Source organism: Monodon monoceros, unplaced genomic scaffold (assembly GCF_005190385.1).
Source record: "Monodon monoceros isolate NGI ecotype Baffin Bay Population unplaced genomic scaffold, NGI_Narwhal_1 Super_Scaffold_1, whole genome shotgun sequence".
NCBI lineage: Eukaryota > Metazoa > Chordata > Mammalia > Artiodactyla > Monodontidae > Monodon > Monodon monoceros.
In genome coordinates, this window is record NW_021703765.1 from 67842717 (window position 1) to 67865103 (window position 22387).

Here is a 22387-nt window from a genome sequence, read left to right on the forward strand (position 1 = left end):
CCCAGGGTCCACCTGCCCCTACCAGGTGACCCTGGGGAACCGTGCAGGTGTTTCCTGGCTGAGAGGGGCGGGGGGGGGGCGGATAACTGAGAGAATTGTCATGAGGATTGAGATGATCCACGTAAAGCTTAGCACGGTGCCCAGCACACAGTAAGCATTCAATTAAAAACCACTTGTTCTAGTAGAAACTCTCCTTAGCCGTCCTTCAGGGAGCCATCTCACTGGGCCAACCAACAGGCTCCCTCAGTAAGACACGCTCACGGGTGCCCACCCCCCAGGGATGCTCTCAGCCAGGAAACACCTGCACGGTTCCCCAGGGTCCACCTGCCCCTACCAGGTGACAGCCACGCTCACCCGGTATCGGCTGTGTGTGCTCCCAACCTGTTTATGTCTCATACACTTTTACCGCCATTACCTATCCTATTAGCTATTACATAAACCTGTAAAATGGGACCAGGCAAAGAGTTTCCATGAAAACTAGGTTGAATGCTTTGGACGTAACAAATACAAGTGAGTTGCTTCTTAAAATTCTGTCAAACAGGTGTAGGTGCAAAAACTATAAAGAAAAAACCAGAAGTAAAAAATTTAGGCTTTTGCATTCAAATTTCTTTGCCATTTGCTCTGCTTTAAAGAAATCAAAACTGGAAATCATGTAGCTGTGTGTTAGGGGTGTGGTCCAAAAAAGAAGCAGGTCTGGGGTCAGACGCTTATCCTCAAAAGGGCTTTGGTCCTACCTCAGTAAGTTGAGGTAGACACGTTTAAAGTTAAAAATAAAAATGTTTATTTTTAAATGAATTCCCACTTGCACTGACTTTTTTTTTACCCCCCAAAGTAACCGGCCAACAACAAACACCAAACGGGTCAGCGCTTCTGTGGTCTTATTGTTCCAAAATACAGTCTTCTGGGTTAAAGGATATGCCAAAGAAAGTGAGGAGAGAAACACATGAGTGGACAGTTTAGACCAAGAGGCACAGAACTGACCTTGAACAGAAGAGGAGTCCTCATGAAACTGAGGCTACCCCTCGTGTGAGGCAATGGCTCAAGTCCGGAGGGAGAGAACGAAAAGAAAAAAAAATAGAGGTAAGAACCCCGTACAGGGTTCAAGTTCAGACACAACAACCAGCATATTGCGTGACCCTGGACGAGTTTCTTGCTCTCTGGGGCTGTGGTCACCTGAGCTACAAAATGCACTGAATTAGGTGATGTCTCCTGTCCTTCTGGCAATCCCATTCTATGCCATAGATCTTGCATATAAAGATGTCAAAACACCACAGTTTCCCATCAGACCCTGTGTGTGGTACCGAGGGGCGGCTGTGTGGTGCTCTCACACAGACTCGAGGTGGCCCTTCTGGTGTGGAATCCAGCCCCCGTCAACACTATCAGTTCACAGGCAGGCTCAAAAACCACTCAGCTGCCCCATGAAGAAGGAGGATGCAGATCTATGTGTTCTGACATTAAAAAAAAAAAAAAAATCCCCAAGTCATACTGCCAAGGGGAAAAAAAAAACAGAACATTTGGCATGTTTCCATTTTTGTCTGTACTTGCACAGAAAAAGGCACTCCCAAACTGTGAATGGGGATTCCCCCCAAAGGCACTCCCAAACTGTCAATGGGGATTCCCCCCAAAGGCACTCCCAAACTGTCAATGGGGATTCCCCCCGCACGGACCCCTGAAGGATGGACTCACAGAGGACTCCAATTTCCTTGTGATGCATTTCTGTACTGGTGACTTTTTAAACCGCTTTTGTCATCAGAAAAACACAAAACAAAAATATCTTTTTTAAATAGTCTAAACCATAAATAGAGCTGGGGCTGCCCTGTCCATTCTATGCCCCCCACCTTTCTTTCTCCTCCAGCCCATCAGCTTCCCTCCCATCTTGCTGACCATACCAGTGACAGCTCAGGCCAAAATGCCAATTTCAATGAACAGAGAAAAAAAACGAGGCTTAAGGGGAGCGTTCGGAAGTCACACAGCAAGTGAGCGGCAGAGCGTGGATGTGGACCCAGGTCCCTCACATCCAAGTACTGACCACCAGTTAAAGGGGAAAGGGCTCTCTGGCCGTGTTCCTGGCTGTCTTTGGGGTGGGGCTTCCTTTGCTATTCCCCGCACTGTTGTCTCTAAAGTATTCATTGCAATGACCTTGGACGGTTGTTTAAATACAAATCTCAGGATCCTCAGATCCCCCAAACCGAAGTCTCTGAGGTGGGACCCAGGAATGTGAATTTCATCATACTCCAGGGTGATTCTTCAGCACCACGAAGTTTAAGAATTACTGCCGTAGAAATAGCTAGGATCGCCTCCTAATCTTGGCCTCACTTGGCTTTAGATGGGTTAGATTTGCCTATGGATGTGCAAAGGCATCAAGCTGGAAAAATGATCACTTGCAGTGGGTGCCGACTACAGGCCAGTGCAATCCAGGAGCACCCCAGATCACACCCCTAAACATGCCCCGCATCCCCGAGATCAGCACTGATCCCATACACAACTGTGTTCCCTCTGCCTTAGCCAATCAGTATGAAATTTAATTTGTGCTAATGGGCCTGAGCAAAGGGAGCACAAAATTAATTTAATGCATTAATTCTGAGTTCCACAGACCCCAAGTCTGGAGACAAAAGAACAATTAGTCCTTTCAACCTGGGGAAACGACAGCAGCTTTTAATAGAGACAGTAGCCCCTGACCTCCCCGTCCCCACAAAGCCCTCTCCCTTCACACATTTTGGGGTCTGGGGGCTCTGTCCGTGAGGTGAGGGGGAGGCACCATGCCCAGAGCTATTAGGTGAGTGCAAAATGAAGGCCAAGTTAATGAGGGGAGAGCCTGGTCTGCAAAGCCAGAAGGGTCCTCTGCGGATTGCTCCAGGACCAGTTAACCAGCAATTATTCTGGAAGCCTCCCTGGGCCCATCACTTGGCCAAGTCATCAGAAACCGTCTTTCTACTTAGGGACAACGACTCCAAGGGCCTGCCAGAGAGGGGGGTACAGAAATGAATTAATCTGCTGTACATTTTGCACAAACAGAAACAATATATCCTGCACGCTGACACCATGCGCAGTTTGGGGCAACAGTGGGTAACGGGGATTTGAAGGATGTTAAGTGCCGAGCACATGTGGGGTCCCATGGGCTGTCACTGTCACCTGCCCTTCATGATACAAGCACCCCTGCCCTCAAAGACTCCACTGTCTAGCTGGGGAGAGAAGAAAACCACATGTGAGGCGCCCACGTGTCTTGCCTCAACCCTGCCCTGGGCTCTTATACTCAAGGACCCTCTGACCCCAAGCCACCTTTCCCGTCGAGAGCAAACAGCACCCTTTCCCTCTCCTCCTGTACTTTTCAGTTTAACCGAAAGGATTTGTTCATAATAAGCCCTTGAATGAGAAACAGCTCACTCATCCACCGCTGAGGACAGACATAAGCTTATTGAGCACTGGGCACAGATGCCTTATGAGGAGGGTCTTTGCACAGGACAAGAAACAGGCACTGAGAGGTCAAACGATGTGCTCAAATCAGAGATGATGAGTCTCGGAGGGAGTCCGCCGGGGCGGTCTCACTCCCGGGTCCTGGCTGGACCTCTGTCCAGACGGTCCTCTGTCCCGCATCCACTGTCCAACTCAATCCCCTGCCCCTGGGCCCCTGGGGGCAGCAGAGCAGGAATCGTCGTCCTCCTGGAGCAGATGTGGAACAGCCGGCGGGTGCAGGTCAACGGCCTGATAAGACCTGGACCCCAACCACTCCACGGGGCCATGGCCAAAGGGAGGCTTGTGGACCCCCCGTGGAAGGGAAGCCCCCATCCCCATCAACCTGAGTGGCTAAAACAGAAAATCGAAAAAAAATCAGAAGAGAGAAAAGAGACAGAGGCGAGAAAATGAATCGACAGGTGAAGGGCGGCCTGACAGCAAGGCCAGCGGCTGGGGGCGGGGGGGCCGCTGTCTGCTGGTCAAGGAGATTAAGCAGGTCTCACGGTATCTGCCCCCAAAGCTGCCCCAGGCATCACGGACGACTCAGGACAAATCCCCCGGGGCCCCCAGAGACACAGGCAGACACCAGTGCCGGCACCACTGTATTTCTCTTCCCAGCTGGGGCCGCCACCTGCTCGTAAGTAACAGTAATAGTGACAGTAACAGTAATACCTTAGTCACAATCACCACCACAGGCGGTGCTGACGGCGTGCCCAGCACAGGCTAACCCACAGAACCCTCACGGCAACGCAGACAGGCGGGTACTCACGGCTCCAGACTGCAGATGACGCACCAGGGTGCAGACGGCCAAGGACACCCAGCCAGCCAAGGCAGAGCTGGGCTATGAATTACGGCAGCCTGGCTCCTGAGCCTTCACTTCTAACCACGCCATCAAACTGCCTCTTGGGGGCTCAAAGAACATGTGCTGAGTGAACGAATAAATGCGCGTAAACCAAGGAGCAAATTTCGGTGGAGATGGGCCGCTGCCTTAAGAATGCCGAGAGAAGGGGCATCTCCTGAGCGGGACATGTGGGGATGGACACGTCACCGACTGACCTTGGGGGGAGAAGGGACAGTTACGGGCTTTCACGAGCTTTAGAAAGGGTCTTCAAGGAACCCTAGCACCCTCCAAAAGGATAATAACCCCTCAGGTGCTGTCACCCACACATCCCATCCTGAGAATGTTCTTTGGTCCAGCCCCGACCTTCAGGATGGAGTTCAACCCTCTAACATGCTTCTCACAGCCCCTGTGACCCGGCCCAGCTTCATGGCCTGACCCCCACGCCATAATCACCCTCGCTCCATGAGACACTCCAACCGCCAGGACTGCAGGTGCCAGATCAGGTCCCTGCTGTCTCTGCCCTTGCTCTGCCCTCCACCTGGAATGCCTCCCCACCCCATGGCCTGGCTGGGCCTGCTCAGCCTTCAAGACCCCTCCTCCGAGAAGCCCTCCCTGAGCCCATTCCCAGTCTGGGTAGATGCTCCGCCTGGATCCCAGACAGACCTGGGTTCCAATCCCAGCTCTGCTAGTCACGGGCTGTGTGATGTCAGACAAATCACTTCCCCTCTACGACCTTCACTTTCCTCATCTAGAACGTGGGGTACTAACACCTCCCTCACAGTGTGATTTGAAGGTAAAATGAGATGATGCAGGTAAAGTATTTATCACAGCACCTGGCACAGACACACTCCTCATTAAATGTTACTTTAATTCCTAACTTCGGCACTATTCCATTCATTCATTCAATGCCCACTGAATGCTTGGAGGATGCAGTATTATAGCTAAGATGTATCATTGTCTTTGAGGAACTCAGTTTGCTGGGGGGGGAGGTAAAAAATATCAACTGTGTATTAGTCAGAGTGGGGATGCGTCAGAGGGAGTGTGATGGCTGCTTTACAGACACCTCCTCACACAGCCCTACACGGAGGAATGCGTAATATCACTGTCACCGTCTTACTCATGGTGACGCGAGGGCTCAGAGTCTTGAGGAATTTGCCTATAATCCCGCAGCAATGAGGGCACAAGGTCAGCCGTCCTGATGGACCCTCCGCTCCTGTCCCAGAGCACCAGGGCAGGTCATTGTCATCATCCCCGCCTCGTACAGCCCCCGCTTCTGCATTTGCGTTGCAAGGCAGCTAGAGACGAGATGATGGGCCCCATTTTCACCTGGGGAAGCAGAGGCACACAGAATGGACTTTCCAGCCGAGCCCTCCTCTGTGGGGCTTTGGCTCACCCCACTGAGGCCATCTTTAAACATGCTCACCCAGTGCCGGCAGAGCCTCTGCAGCTGGTTGTCCACCAGGAGGATGCCCTCCCCGGCATGTGCCCCCAGTGAAGGCCCGAGAGACCCTAACATCTTGAGTCAGGTAGGAAACCAGGCTGTTTTATTCTCCTGGGGACGAGGGGCTACCACATCCCGTCCCCACCGAGGCAGAGCGCTGTGCCAGGGCACGGAACCAGGCGTCAGGAGAGCCGGGTTGAGGTCAAGGCCCGTGACCCCCAGCAAGTCATTTCCTGTCCCCTCCTAGAGGTCAGCTGCTGCTGGACATCACGGCCATCACAGCCACCTCCCTCAGGGCTATGCTAACGCACTTCTGCCCTAAGTCTCCAGTCCCCGCTGCGTCCTGGTGATTCTCTCGGCAATTCTTTACCCAGAAGTGAAACTTCCTGGGCTAATGAGGCCAGACATCGGAGCGCACGGGCCTCCGTCTTCTGCCGTAAATAAGGTCCTGGATATATTCCAGAGAGAGAAGAGACCGCCCCTCTCTCACGCACCGCCACGTGCTCCCGCAGCCTGCCAAGGGCTCCCTACTAGACTGGCTGCTTCCTTGTGAAAATAAAAAACCCCACTTGGCATGCAGGCCGATTTTGCGCGCTTGAAGAAGATTTACAGCCAGCGACTCAGAGGTTCCTCGTCTCCTCTTCTGTTCCTTCGCAAATGAAGCACTCAAATCATTCTGCCATGATGCTGTCTTTTGATTGTCAAGTGGGAGCTCCCACTGATGAGGCAACACCACGTTTCAGCCACGGTCCTGCGGCCGTTTCCCCTGCTGAGACGAGGGTGGGGTGCAGACGCTGTGAAGGGGGCTAGGGGTCTTCAGGAGGCACAGCCCTGAAGGAGTGTCTGCTCCCCAACTGTCAACAGGAACTCGCTTCCAGAAAAGGAGAACCGCGTGGAAGGAGATGTGGGAAGAGACACTTCGTATTAATGTTTCTCAAAGTGTGATCCCTGGACCAGCAGGTTCAACATCACCTGAGAACTTATTAGAAACACAGAAGCTCCAGGGCCACCCCAAGCCACCGACTCAGAACCTCGAAGGCCGGGATCCAGCGATCTACATCCTGACACGTCCTCTCGGGGATTGTGACACACGTTCACCACTGCTCTAACACAGCACAAGCCTCCCGCATCAGAGTCACCTCAAGGCTTGGTGAAGAAGCACTGAAGGACCCCCACCTCCAAGATTCCCTCCTGGGTCAAAGCCTTGAGAGATGGGACCAGGGAAGCTACAGGGTTACCAGCTCTCTGGATCATTCCGATGCTCTTTAAAGCGCAAAAGCAAGCAATATAAATCACCAGTAGCTTTGCCCCGGTCGTGGGTGGGAGGTGGTGGGGAGGGAAGGGAATTAGAGCCCTTTCTTCAAAAGGAATCTTACTTGGGCCCCAACATACTACATTTCACCAAATCTGAGCTGCCACATGTAAGATGCATCCTGAGTCCAGAGGTGTACAAAGGGAGAAAATAATGTGCGCCTGAGAATCGATAAAACAGAATGAAACCAAAAAAGTGCATATACTGAAATGGACGCAGGTTTGGGAGTCCTGGAGCCCTCTGACCTCCTCCTCGCCCTCTGGTGGGTCTGAAGAGACGCAGGGCTTCAGAAAACACTTCAAATTACTGCATCAGAGAAGGCAAGCCACAGAGTGGAAGGCATGTGTACTACTTACATTGAGCAACTGACCTTATATCCACGGCATATAAAGAACTGCTACAAATCAACAAGAAAAGCAACAGAAAAGACGTGAAAGACCACTTTGCCAAAGAGGATAACCAAATAGCCAAAAACATGTGAAGAGGTGCAAATTAAAATCACAACGTTGTACAAGTGCACACCCACCACAATCGCTAAATGAAAAAGGCAGATAAGGCCCAGCGCAGGTAAGGACGTGGAGCAGGCAGAATGCTCACCTGTGGCCACGTGCAAGTGCAAACCGACACAAACACGGTAGCAAGCTGTTTGGCAGCATCTACGAAAACTGAACACAGAAACAACTTAAAACCCAGCCATTCCATCCCTAAGTGTATTCCTAACAGAAGTGTATGACCTGTGCACCAAAAGACACGTGTGAGGATGTTCACAGCAGGCTTGTTCTTTATAGCTGAAAAAGAGAAACAACTCAATGTTCCTTTAGAGTAGAAGGGATAGAAAGTGGTCTCTGTGCATAATGGACTACTCTACAGCAAAGGGAGGGAGTGATCCACCATCACCCATGACAAGGTGGATGAATGTCACAAATGATGTCAAATGAAAGAAACCAGACACAAATGAGTACGCATCTTTGATGAATTTAGGTAAAGTGCAGAAACAGGGAGAGAACTAATCTATAGTGTCAGAAGTCAGTTTGGTGGTTACGGGTGGAGGGTAGTGGCTGAAAGGGGGCACCAGGGGGGAATCTGAGGGAAGCTCGGAGTGACCTGTGTCACACTCTGGGTGCTGGTTGCATTGGTGTGTCCACTTTGTGAAAATTCATTAAGCTGTACACTTAAGATGTGGGCACTTTTTTATATGTTGGACCTTACCATAAAGTCTAAAAGGCAGAAGGAAAGGAGAAACTGGAGGAAGAAGAAGAGGCAGCAGAAAGGGGGGTTTGAGAAGGAAGAGGAAGAAATCCTAACACTCAGTCATCTAAATGTGCTTCCTGGATAAAGCGCTGCTTTGACTCCTGGCTGAATTCTCTTTATGGCACTGGCATCACACCCTTGGCTTGCATTTCAAGGAGATGATACCAAAGAAACTTCTCTAATATCTAGATTATCTCAATACCCTGAAAAGTTACTTTTTTCTCAAGCAACAGGTGTGTGTGTGGGTGTGTGTGTGTGTGTGTGTGTGTGTGTGTGTGTTTAACCTAGGCACAACATGTCTATGGAATATCCTGTTTTCCTCTTTGCTTTGGTTGCTAGGAAGCTCAGTGTCAAAATTTCGGCCCACTTTGAATGGTTCCACTCACCCATTCTGTGTCTATTCTGTACCTGGGGCCGGGCTGACGTGATGAGCAAGACACATCCCTGCCCTTGGGTTCTCCCAGTCTAGCTGGGACACAGGAGGTGATTAGGTTGCACCAATCAATGCTGTGAGAGGAAGGAAGCACAGGGCCAGGGGTAGAATATAGTGGGGGCCTAACCCACCCTTAGAGGGTCAAGGAAGGCTTCTTGGAGGAAGCACCACCTGAACTCAGTAATAAGGGATGACCAGACATTTACCAGGTGAAGAGGGTGGAGAGGAATGTTCCAGGCAGAGGGAACAGCACAGGCAAAGGCTGTGAAGTAAGAGTGAGTCAGAGGCCAATGGTAAATGTCTATATTCTAACTCTTTTCCTGGCTTTGTATATTCCTCAACTCTTAGTTCCCTTTGCTCTGATTTTCTTAGCTTTAAATTTTTATCTTATTTTTTCAAGGCCCCATGCATTCAACCGTGTGTGATACAAAGACAAAAAGAGCCTGGACAGAATATTCTGTAGGTGCTGACACATCTCTGCTTGGTTCAGGTCTCAGAAGCCTGGCTCCCTCCCTCTCTCCTCCCAGCGTCCCATAAGCTGGAGCTCTAGATGCTAAAGATGCTCACCGCATCCCTCTCTCCAAGTCTCCCCCAGCAGCTGACACATCGCAAACTCCCAAGTCCAACCTGACAGCTCGAGATGAATTACTGCATCAAGTGTCAGCTCGGCGGGAAGGAATTTCTACCGGGAAGTCAACGATATTCCCCACCAGCCCACAGAGCTCCGATTTTTTGCTTCTGCTGCTACTTCCGGCAAGAGAGGTCAGGCCGCTGGCCCTCTGGAGCCTCGATGGAGAACGTAAGGCGCTCTCAGTTGTCATTTCGTCTCCGCCTCACAGTCTCGTCCACGAGAAGGGCACCGGCTCATGGCGCAGCAGCCCCGCCCGTCCAGCTTCTCCTAACTCTGTGTGCAGACGTGACTCTCCCTTCCAGGGGCCCCTGCCTCTTGCCTGACCGTGGGTATGGATTAAGCAGACAGAGGACCCTTGGTGGGGAGAGTGGACACAATCACGGGGAGGATGAGAAGGGTGGAAAAGAGACAGCCCCCCACCCCAACTTCATTCCATGCCCCACGTGAGCCAGCGAGGCTCAACTCAGGCTGTGAACGTAGAGCGAAGGTTGAGTTATGTTGGCTTGATGGTGAATCTAATTTCAGTCCCCATTAGCCATCAACCAAACCAAGCAACATTACCAGTAATGACAATATCACAGCCTCGCCAGCAGAGAACGCTCTAGCTTTGCTCTGGACTGAGCTTTATCTCATGTTGCTTCAGGACCTTTGCACTCGCTGTTTCTACCCTTCCTCCAGATCTGCACAGAAACGGGTACAGCAAATCGTTCAGACCTACATTCAAATATCTCAGTCCACAGAAGTCTTCCCTGACCACTCAGGAAATACCGGCCCCCACTTGACCTCCCTCCACTGTCACCTCGCTCTGCTTAATACCTGCAGCACTCCACGATCTGAAACTAGTTTGCGTGTTTATTTACTTGTGATCTGTCTCCCTCTATTGGCCTGGAGACTTTGTGAGGACAGGGACTTTGCTTTGTCCCTGGCTGTATCCAAGGGGTCGGTCCGGTTGAATGTCTGCCACACGGGAGATGCTCAGACACAGTATGTGATGAACAAGGGAAGAAATAAGCTCCACCTGAACTCCACCAGAAGCCTGTGAGGTACCCAGGGCTTCCTGAAGAAAGGCAGCGAAGCATTCAACTAGGGTGCAAAATTGAAGGGAGCACCGAAAACCTCAGAAATCGAGACAAATTAAAAACGTTAACGCAATCTTTAAGAAAATCAAAATTAATGCCAAAAATCTGTGATAACTAAAATATCAAACTTTTAAATAAAGAATCAAGACAGGATCCCACCATGCAGAGTTCATCACTTGCCTCACCCTAATCTTGACCCGTAAACCCTGCATTTATTTAAAATTCTGATATTCTGCTCATCCTGAATTTTTCTCTTTTTTTTTTTTTTTTTTTTTTGCAGTACGCAGGCCTCTCACTGTTGTGGCCTCTCCCGTTGCGGAGCACAGGCTCCGGACGCGCAGGCTCAGCGGCCATGGCTCACGGGCCCAGCCGCCCCGCGGCATGCGGGATCTTCCCGGACCGGGGCACAAACCCACGTCCCCTGCATCGTCGGCAGGCGGACTCTCAACCACTGCGCCACCAGGGAAGCCCAATCCTGGATTTTTTGCATTCAATTTACCTCTTAAAAGATAGTGCATTAAATATTATTTATCTCGCTGAGTTTTTTGGTGCCCCTTTTAATTCTGTGCCTCAGACACATGCCTTCCTCTCCTCACCCTCATCCGGGCCCCGAGGGCTGAATGGGATGGCAAGTTTTCCTTGGAGAGCTCTTTCGTGGTCTCCCCACAGCTCAGTGACCGTGCCCCCACATTATACGGAATGAAGACGTGTAGGGGTCTGTAATCTGAGGTCTCCTTGGGGGCAGGGCCATCCGGTTCACGTCTTCATCCCCAGCCCACGAACTCAATCCCCAGCCAAAGAGAGAAAACCCCAGCCTGCAGTCACACACACCCCAGCCCAACCTTCCCCAGTCGCGTGTCCCTTCCATCCCCCAGAGTCGGCCACTATGCAGAATCCGGCATTATTATTCCCATGAATATCTTTACACCCTAACTACATAGGTGTATTCCCCAATCACTGTATAGTACTGTTGTGCACATTTTAAAAACTGATATGTACTGTAACATATTTTAGGCATTCTTTTGTAAAGTAATCCTTTTCCTTCAGCATTTTGTTTTCGAGGGCAATCCATGTTGGTTCATGTATCTCTGGTTGAAGGGTCAGGAAACGTCTGCTGTAAGAGCCAGACAGTAAATATTTTAATCTCTGCAGGTCATACAGTCTGTCACAACTGCTCAACTCTGCCTCTGCAGCACGAAGGCAGCCAGAGACTAGGCACAGGTGAATGGGCGCGGCCGTGTGCCCGTAAAACTTACAAAGAACGGGTGGCGAGATGCATTTGCCCTGTGGGCCATAGTTCGCCTGCCTCTTTATCCATTTTCACTTTGGTAACTGAGTTTTTAGTATAACAAAACGTGTTCATCCATTCTGTCAACAGACTCCCTTTCGGGTGTTCATATTTCTTCAACATGACAAATGTTGCTGCTATAAGCTTCTTGTCTTTTCATTTAGGTGAGAGAGTTTCTCCTGCATGTGTATCTAGAAGTGGAATTGCTGGGCCACAGGGTACAGGCAGCTTCATCTTTCAGAGATAATGCTAGATTGTTCAAGAGCCATGAGATCAATTTACACTCCCACCAGCAGCATGAGCTCCTGCTGCTACGCCCCTGCCAGCACTTGGCTACATAAGACTTCTGGATTTTGCCCATCTGAAGCGTGAAATGACACCTATTGTGTTAATTCACATTTCCTGATTGCTAGTTAGTTGCTCATCTTTTCATGAGTTTATTGGCCATCTGAATTCCTGATCATCAGAACTCTTGCTCCTGGGAACTGCCAATTCCTAATTTTTGCCCATTTTTTAAAACTGGAGTGTTTGCCTTTTTTCCAGTTGATTTGAGGAAATTCTTTACATATCCTGGTTACTCTTTATCAATTATATGTGTTGCAAATTTCATCTCCCAGTATGTGGTGTGTCTCCATTTTATGCTCTGACAATCAGAAGTTGATTACTTTACTGGGGTCACAGTGATCATTTTCCCCCTGTGATTTGTGCTTTTGTGACTTATTGAAGAAATTCTTCCCTTTGGAGCCAAGTGACATGGGTTTGAATCTCAGATTCAACCTAATTCAACCTAATATCCCAGAGCCTCAGTTTCCTCCTCTGTAAAACGAGGACAGTAACAGCATGCACTTCACGGGGTTACTCTGAGGAGGCCCGAAGGCACTTAGCACGATGCCAGGCTCATCCTCATCACCTTCTCCATCAGCAGACCTCCCCCCCCAGCAGACCCCACACAGGAGGGATGGGGCTACCTTGCTCTCCAGAAGGTCTGTGTTCTGCCGCAGATCATTCCGAGACCTCTCTGACTTTTCTAGCTTCTGTCTCAGCGCTATAAGCTCCGCCTACAAAAGCAAACACCTTAACAGAAGCCATTCTGCACTGGAGGTATAGGTTCCATGTACATAAAGAGTGGCCAGGGAACGAAGTAGGCAATTCAGCAGCCTATCTGTGATGACACCCAGATGCCAAGTTCCTACGAGGGATGTTTTCTTTGACCATTTCTGAATAGCAATGTCTCTGCTCACGCAAGTCTGGTCTATACCAGCCCAGTCTAGGGGCTGAATGCAAATACTCAGAACAGGACCGCTGCTTATCCTGAGACTGGGCACGCCCGAGTGAGACGGGTGCTCAGCTCTTTGTCTTCCCTAATTATCACTTTTTGGCCAGTGGGTCAGCACGAGGTTTACAATACCACCATTAGGAGCAACTGAAATGCCCACGCACTGAAGGCTGGTGGAGTGAACCATGAAACACACACACCAAGGAGGCCTATGTGGCCATGAAAAGGGAACAAGGAAGACTTCTTTAAAAATGGGAATCGTGTGACGATATATAAATGTATCACATTAACATGTTGCACACCTTAAATTCACAATGTTGCAGGTCCAATATACTTCAGTTAAAACATTTTTTTAAAGAAAATCCAAAACAATAGACATGCCATGATTCTTAAAATATATTTTGAAGTGAAAAATGCAAGTTGCAGAAGAAAACATAGTATGCTACCTTTTGTGTAAAAAAGAAAGGAACCACTAGTTTAGTGTGTGTGTGTGTGTGTGTATACAGGCATACTTTGTTTCACTGAGCTGGGCTTTATTGCACTTTGCAGACATTGCATTTTTTTACAAATTGAAGGTTGGTGGCAACCCTGTGTTGAGCAAGTCTACTGGTGCATTTTTTCCAACAGCATTATTTTTCAATTAAGGTGCGTATGCTGTTTTTTTAGACAGAATGCTATCGCACACTTAATAGACTAAAGTATAGTGTCAACTTTTGTAGGCTCTGGGAAGCCACCAAATTCACGTGACTCACTTTATTGTGATACCCACTTTATCTCGGTGGTCTGGAACTGAACCTGCACTATCTCTGAGAAATGCCTGTATTTGCTAATTTTTGCAAAAAGGAACAACAGGCAGGATAAACCAGAAACCAATCAGAGCAGTTATCTATAACAGGTGGGTGCTAATAGGGTAGAAGGGAGAGTAAGGGGAATGCCCCCTGAGAGATAAGAAGATAAAGGACTCAAAAACTCTCCCCTTGAGTCTCCCGGATGAGCAGTAAGCGAGCGTTTGCACGCCCCCGGGGTGGTGATGGCGCCTCTGACCAGCACCCACTAGCCCACAGAGGAGCTGGCCACATGGTGGAGGGAGGTCTGTGTCGAAGGGAGCAGAGGGATATCTGCAAGGGGGCAGCGAGGGCTGTTGGTGGAGCATTCCCAGATGAAGAATTTCAAGGGGTGGGGCACTGGGTCTGGATGCAAACACTAAGGGGCGGGGCGGAGGGAGGCGCCCTGCCTGCCCTGTGGACCCACCTCCTTGGCGCGGAGCTGCTCCTCCCCGATGGTGGCACTCAGCAGGGGCCGAAGGGAGCCCAGGAGCTGCCACCACGGCCAGTCCTTGACCGCCAGGAATACAGCCACATTCTTCTGGATGCACTGGGCAGCCAGCCGGTGAATCTGCAGGGGAGGGAGAGTGGAAACTGAAGGGCCTTTCCCAGCCCAGTTGAAGGAGGCAGAGGGTGGCAAAGGGGGTACAGGAAATGGATTTATCCTAGTGGAAGGGATTGGGTAAACTTAAAAAAAAAAAAAAACCTTCCTTTCATGGAGTCAGGCTCCTGGCATCAACATTAGGCCACAGTTTAATCTTGCATAATCTAATAATAATAATAATAGGACAAGGAGTAGAAAATATTATATAAAACAACAGGGTCACCTCTTACATGGGGATCAGGCTCAAAAGTCACTGTGCAAGGCAAAAACTATCCTCAAAAATCCCTGACACTGCCCGCGAGAAACAGTGGCCACGATTATGTCGCTAGTTGATATTTAAGGAAGGGATATTATTTTAAGCGCATTTAAACACAAATTCCATGCTTCCCACTCTTCAGTGTGCACCGGAATCTCCTGGAATGCTTGTTAAAACACAGACGGCTGGGCTCTACCCCAGAGGGTCGGATTCAGTGAGTCTGGGGTGGGGCCCGAGAACCTGCATTACTCACAATGCAGGTCCGGGCACCACACTTCGAGAACCGCTGACCTAGTGCATTCTTACCATAGGTGGGAATCAAGCTGACTAAGAAGCCAGAGGTCCTTTCCCTTTGCCACCATCACAACAGCCAAGTCTCGTACAGCTGGCACAGCGCCTCCTACGGGCCATACACTGCCCAGAGCATCTTACACGCACCAGCTTAGTCCTCACTACAGCCCTGTGAAGGTAGGTGTTGCTATTATCTCCATTTTAGATGGGAAAACTGAGGCACAGAGAGGTACAGTTACGTGCCCAGTGCCACACAGCTTCTCAGTGGCAGTGTTAGGATATGAACCCCTGCAGTCTGGCTGCAGACACAGCCCAGGCGCTTAATTAACCTCTATTTCAAATCATCCCAAGGCATAAACTACCTGAGTGCAGTGCGCTGGTAAAACTGCCTACAGTATTTTCACTATTAATGTTCTTGCCTTTTTCTGTTCTTACCAAGTATGTACAAGAGAATTTACCAATTCACATAAGCTGGAGGCATGTGCGCTGAGACTCATTCTGGTGGCAGTAATTAACAACGACAACACTAAGGCAATGGCAGCTGGTATTTACCGAGCAGTAACGATGAGCCACGTACTGTACTACGTGCACATTATCTCATGTCACCTCCACTCAGGTACTATGTGGTACAGATGGGATTCGAACACGCTTCCTGTGTGTCTCCAGAGCCGTGCTGCCTTTCTCCATCATGCAGGCTACAGAAAGGAGACTCAGTCTCCGGATATGTCTGAGGATGGTGGCCCAGGGTGGTTCAGGACTGAGGACTCTGACCTTGCCCTCTGGTCCCAAAGGCCTCTATGGCCAGGTCCTGCCCACGTGCTCTCTGCTGACCCATGAAAGCCAAGTTCTCCAGAGATGGGACCGGTTGAAACCATTTCCAACCCAGGAGAGCTTGGACAACCTCGTGGATATCCTGACCAAGGCTAACGTCGGTGGTGATTTGATGTCAGTGTCCTAGAACAATCATATCATCTTACAAAGTGTCTATTAAAGTCTGACCACTCGGGGTGGGTCTGTGGACCAGCCGCACTGGCACCATCATGGGAGACGGGCAGACCCCGTGCTCACCCCAGACCCACTGGACCAGAATCCACACGTTAACATCCCACTGGAGATTCGTGCACAAGAGGAAGCGTGAGAAGCAGGGATTACAGCCCCCAGACCAGCACAGATGGTGCTTTTCCCCGATCCCACGCCCCTGCCAGGTTCACAAGGCACCTGGGCCCCCGCACCTTCAGCTTCTTGAATTCCTGGCGAGACAGAAAGCCCTTGCAAGCCGCCTGCAACAAGATGATGCTGTGAGACACCAGCTTCTCCCGCTGCTTCTCCAGCCTGGAGACCACGCCCGCCTTGAGGAAGACCTGGAAGGAGAGAAGGCTGCGGGTGACTTCGCTGCCACCGAATCAGACTGCCTCAAGTGGGAGGGGCTGCCGCTCAGACCCCAGTTCTCCTAGACCTACCCGAAGTATCTGTCAGTAGCTGCCCTTGACTGGGGGTCTAAATGGTCAGAGCATCTTGCCTCCTGATGCCTCCTCTTCCCCTTCTTCTGGCCCCTGGATGCTCAGAGTGTGGTCCATGCACCTTAGCATGGTCATTGTCACCTCCTGGGAGTTTGTTAGAAACGCAACATCTCAGGCCCCACCCCAGAGCTGCGGAATCAGAACTGGCATTTTCATTTAATCCCCAGGGGATTCATGCACACACTCATTTGAGAACCACTGGTAGGACAGACCCGCCTAAGCATCTCTGTGCACCGGAATCACCCAGGGAAGGTGGTCAATGCGCATTCCCAGGCCCCACCCCAGGATATGCAGAATCATGGGCTTGGTGTCAGTCCTGGGTGTGCGTTCTTTTTTGATAAGTGCTGTTGGCCCTGAGACAAGCGCCACCCCAGAAATACTCGGTCCTGCCTTATAAGGAGGGGCGGAGAATGTGGGGGAAGTGAGGGCAGCCCTCCTTGGTCAGGAGGGGATGGGGCCTGGCGGGTGCCACCAGCGGGAGGTGTAGGCATTGAGCAGAACACAGCGGAAAACACAGTTTCCAGGCCTTGGTGCATCAATAATGGATGAGGGCCCCTGCAGCAAAGTGATCACTGCCTCCCCGGCACCCTCGCAGCTGCCCCCAAGAGACTGCAGGGAACACGGGAGGGTTTTCAGAGGGAACCAGAAGCTCTGGGGCCAGGCCTGCTCCGGCCAACGCGGTGGGGTCATTAAAGCTGGTGTCGCCTCCCCAGAGGCAAAGGAAAGACACTCTGCTGCTGGGATATGTATGAGTCGGTGACAGGGGAGGGTTACGTTTCAGACGCCTTGGTGCCGCTTATTTCTAAGCACAGTCCTGTGCGTTTCTTTGCCAGATGTGGCTTGTAGCCCCAAAGGTGTTCAGTTTCTCTGGAGCCACTGGTGAGCTCCACCTTGATCAGTGACATTGTCAAGTAATCCATGACATTATCAATCAATGGCTAACACTGATGGAGCCCTCCTGTGTTCTGGATCTGAACTAACCATTTGGTATGCAGGCAAAGCACTTTACATGCAGAATCTTACATGGTAGTTACAACAATCCCCCCATTTCACGGAGGGAGAAACTAAGGCTAAAAAAGGCATGTGCCAACAACCCTCCACCAGCAGGTGGTAACACCGGGATTTATTTCCCTCTCTCTGACTCCAGACGAGACTACAATTGTCACTGAATGTAATTAACATTTGCATGGCATCTAAATTTTTCAAAGCTCTTTCTCCTATGTCCCATTTTAATATGCAGAACAGTCCCACGAGGAATCTGTCAGCTCAAGGAAGCTGTGTCACTGACTCAAGTTCACAGAGCTGGTGGTCAGCAAAGCTGAGACTCGAACCCAGGACCTCAAGTCCACGCCCTGTACCCGTTCTCAACATCGGCAAGAAGCTTCACTTCCTCGCTCACATGATCCAAACACCGGGAGTTTGAGGCTGAAATGCAATTTGATTCCAGGTGGAACAAAGGGTCTCAATCGATTCTCCATTCCCTTAAACCTATTTTCTGTAATGAAGACCACTCTGCTAATCCCACAGTAAGCTTTTTCTCAGAGGGAGAATGGAAATTAGCGCAGCCAATCGGTGCTAACTCTGTTTTGCAACCCTCCATCGCTTTACAGAACACTATCAGCCAGGACCACCAAGACAATTAGCCTCATTGAAATAAACACACGATTGACTCATTACCTATCAGATTGCTTCAATAATGGCTGCATTAATTTCACAAGCTAGTGAGTCCCAAAAGCTGCTATAAAAAAAAAATCAATGATCAAAGTGATGACGGCGCTAGTCCATACGTTACAAAAGGCAGCGAGTGCCGCCAAAACCGTTACTGATTAAGTATGAGGCTTTCATTAAAAAGATAATTGGAAACGACCATACGCAGAGTGGGAGTAAGTCATCGCCGCTGCAGAATCTTAGCTTGATTTATTTTCTTTTCCTTTTAAGAGCATACTCCGACCAGAAGGCCGACGGCATGTGGAATCCCACCTTTTTCATAAATGTCATGGCCCTCGGCACAGGCTTCGATAAGGTACCGGGGGCTGAGAATCACAAAGAAAAATCTAAATTATTCACTTTTCAGGGGTCCAGCTGCTTATCGGGCCCACGCAGAGTGTAACATCCCAACATCCCTATCTTTAAGGGATCTCTGGAAGCCAGTTAGGCAAGCCAAGGTTTAAAAATCTAATATGGCAACCACTCTCCTTTCTGGTATTGCTGAGGAATTAGCTACCCGCCTCTTAGTAATTTTCCAGATTAGAGGAGTTTAATTCTTTAAACATTAAAACGCTATCCTGTTTGACAAGCATCCTGACCCCGTTGGCAAATGCCTGCCACAAATGATGACAGCCAGCCCCTGTTGAAGGACAATTTACTGAGTCCCACAGCCAGCTTGGGGGGTAGAGAGCAGTGGGTCCATTTTACAGATGCAGGAACTGAGGCTCAGAGAGGCTAAATCACTTACTCAAGATTCACACAGGCAGTGGTGGGGCCTGGGTGTGGACCAGGTCAGCCTGTTCTCTTCCCCTATTCACAGCCTTCCCACCTATTAAGTGCCGAACCCTGCAAAGCATGAGAGTTGCATCTGCCCTTAAAGATCTCAGTCTATTGCCTTGCCTGGCTTCCCAAAGGGCACAGTGACCTTGATTTGCTCTGGACAGTTTCTTAGTGAATGCCAAGTATTAATAATAATAATGTTTTATTATGGGGATGTTTTCGGCTGGTAGACATCTTGCCTCGCCACTGTGAGACTTTGTATAGTGACTTTTCATCTTGCTGTTTTCTTCCCTGCTCTTCAATAGCTGATGGGATCACAGGGACTGATTTTGAAATGCATGAAATAACTAAGTAATTTATCTAAACAGTAGTTCTCAAACTTGAGCATATACTGGAATCCCCTACAGGGCATGTTACAACCGAGACTGCAGGGTTCCATCCCCAGAGTTTCCGAATCAGTAGGTCTGGGGCGGCGCCTGAGAGTTCTGTTTCCGGGAAGCTCTCGGGTGATGCTGCTGCAGCCGGTCTAGGGACCACACTTTGAGAACCACTGGTCTAGAAGGATGAAGTTCTTGGAGCTGAAGAAGAATTCCTCTGATTCAAGACCATAAACATCTGTGTGTAAAGAATTTGCTGTATATTTCCATTAATAAACAACAGAACCCACAGCGTATTGAAGAGAACTTGGGGGTTGGACCAGTACAGGTTTCCATGGGAGCTGTGCTCCTGGCTCCCTAGAGGACCTGGAAAAGGGGCTGACTTCCCAGAGGTACATTTTCCTCATCCGTGAAGAAGGGATACTGTAATTATCTCGAGAGACTGTGAGGGAAAAGAGGAATAATATATGAATTTGCCTAGCATAGCACCAGGCTTGTGGTGGGAGCCCAGTAACCCAGGGGTTTATCTCCTCTACTGGAAATATCCACAGAGTTGCTGCCAGCTCCCGGCAGGATCAATCAGGTTGGAAGCACAGCAGACTAACAGCTTCAACCACAGGCTGTAGAAGGACCAAGAAGCCTGCGGGGAGAGGCTAGTGTGTCTAGGGGGCAATGACCAGCGTGAATGACTGTGAGCTCTCCGAGGAAAGAGGTGTGATGGGGCAGCACACTTCACTTTGCAAGAGGTACTAATGGGCAATAATGCCACCAACACTTTACACGGTACCTGAACGTGGAAGGCAATTAATTGACAAAGGTTTCCTGGGTGCCATTAATCAATCAGTAGATAAGTAAGTGGGGAGGTGGTCCCTTGGTCTCTTCTCTCTCCAGTTTGTATTTCTAAACGCTGTCCCTACTCCCCTGCCCTCCTCCTGGTCCTTGAGTTTCCAACCTCTGTTCCCCACTCCCCACACTATGACCCAGGGAACACTAGTTCTGGGCGGTGGTAATGGGTCTTCCACAAAAACAAAACGGTGACGGTCCCAGGGTCAGATCATTTGGGGAGCCCTAAACACTATATTTTCCCTCTTGAAAACTTATAAGATGTATGAGCATATTAGGGCTCCATGAAATTCTTCTCTAGACGTTTCAACTTTTCTGGAAGGGCTTTTGGCTCAACACCAGCTTGGAGAAATCTACGTCTCTCAGACCTAAAAACATGTACCTTCTTCTCGTGCCCTCTCCTTTCACTTACTGCTGCTAATCCGCTAGGACTACTGTTGCGTCACAGTTGGTTGCAAAGCAAAAGTTACAAGGCTCGGAGTGACGATGGGTGTTTCTGAAGTTCCGAAAGTCCTACCTGAAGTCCAGATGTTAATTCTCCAGACCACTGAGGTCCCTGGGAATGTTATCTCTAATAAATGATATTCCCCAATGTTATTTCCTCCCACATTATAACATTTTGTCTTTACAGCCTTGTCACATAACAAGGGCAGAAATCACTTAGCCCTGTGTTCAGCCCTGTCTGGTGGAAAGGAGACACACAGAAGTAGTGGATGCTGAGGAAGGACAAGACTCAGGTCTTACGTGCGTCCCTGATGTCATGGGTAGAACGGTAAAAGGAAGAAGCTCTACTCACCTGGCTGTGCCCCACGGCCACTGTCTTCTTCTCCAGATCCAGGGTCTGCAGGAGCTCTGCCACAGCCTGGGAAAAAGAGGAGAGTTAGAGAGAGGAAGACAGACTGAGGGCAGGAGACCCCCAAAGTGGAAGGCCAGCTGGCTGCATGGCTGAGGGATACACCGGGAGAGAGAGGGTGACCCCACATGTCTGTGAGCTAACAGAGCTCCACCTCCCCAGGTAAGTGTAGAGGATGAGCACGTACTAGGCACCTACTGTGTGCCGTCCACTCTGCTGGGACCTTCACAGACACCACCTCATTTCAGCCTCACAGCAACCCTAGGTGGGTCGTCATACTACCACGCCCATTTCATAGAGGAGAAAACCACAGATGCAAAACTAAATGGGGGACGTGTCTGCTACGGAAAACACTATGGCAGTTCCTCGAAAAATTAAACATGCAGTTACTATATGATCTAGAAATTCCACTTCTGGATATATACCCAAAAAAGTGAAAGCAGGGACTTGAACAGATACTCGCACACACTCATATTCATGCCAGTGTCATTCACAGTGGCCAAAAGGTAGAAGTAACCCAAGTGTCCGTCAACAGATGGATGGATAAAGAAAACGTGGTGTATACGCCCAACGGAATATTAATCAGCTTCGAAAGGGAAGGAAATTCTGACACATGCTACAACATGGATGAACCCCGAGGACATTATGCTAAGTACAATACGCCGAACACAAAAGGACAAATACTGTGATTCCACTTACATAAGGTCCGTAGAGCAGCCGAATTCATAGAGACAGAAAGTAGAATGGTGGCTGCCAGGGGCTTGGGGGGGGGGCGGGGTTAGTGTTTACTGGGTACAGAGTTTCAGTTTTACAGGACGAAGGGATTCAGGAGGTGGATGGAGGTGATGGCTGTACAGCAGTGTGAATACACTTAATACCACTGAACTGCACGCCTAAAAATGGTTAAAATGGCAAAGTTTATGTTACCTATGTTTTACCCCCATTTTAAAAACACAGAACGAAAGCATTTCCCCAAGGTTATAAGTTACACATGGGCCGAACCAGACTCGAACCAAGGTGTGTCGGGCCACACTGCAACACCTACGTCTCGACTGCTTCCCAGGCCCAAGACAGCTGCAGAGGGCCCTAGGCTACTGGGGAATTTACCTGCTGTGTCCCCCGTGACAGCCTCCCCAGCACCCTGTCCTTCTCATCACATGTGCCAGAGACGGCCTCACTCTCCCAAATATGTGAATAAATGGCGTGGCCTTTAACCCTGTGTTCCTGACCTAGGTTAGGGAGGGAGAGCCTGGGCCTAATTCACCCGTTTCCTCCACTGCACCTGGTACTGTTCTATGCCTACAGCAGGAGCTCAGTAATTATGACG

General features: G+C 49.8%; 1 protein-coding gene across 3 annotated transcripts in view; it reads right to left on the reverse strand.

Moving 5' to 3' along the window:
* MYO18B (myosin XVIIIB) overlaps nucleotides 1-22387 on the reverse strand; it is a 212530-nt gene that overhangs the window by 115377 nt on the left and 74766 nt on the right. For all 3 annotated transcript variants that reach the window (XM_029224307.1, XM_029224312.1, XM_029224320.1), the window contains 4 exons: nucleotides 21004-21069; nucleotides 16213-16341; nucleotides 14257-14400; nucleotides 12698-12787 (listed from right to left, as the gene is read on the reverse strand). In XM_029224307.1, coding sequence (XP_029080140.1) covers nucleotides 12698-12787; nucleotides 14257-14400; nucleotides 16213-16341; nucleotides 21004-21069 — 429 coding nt within the window. The remainder of the gene's footprint in view (nucleotides 1-12697; nucleotides 12788-14256; nucleotides 14401-16212; nucleotides 16342-21003; nucleotides 21070-22387) is intronic.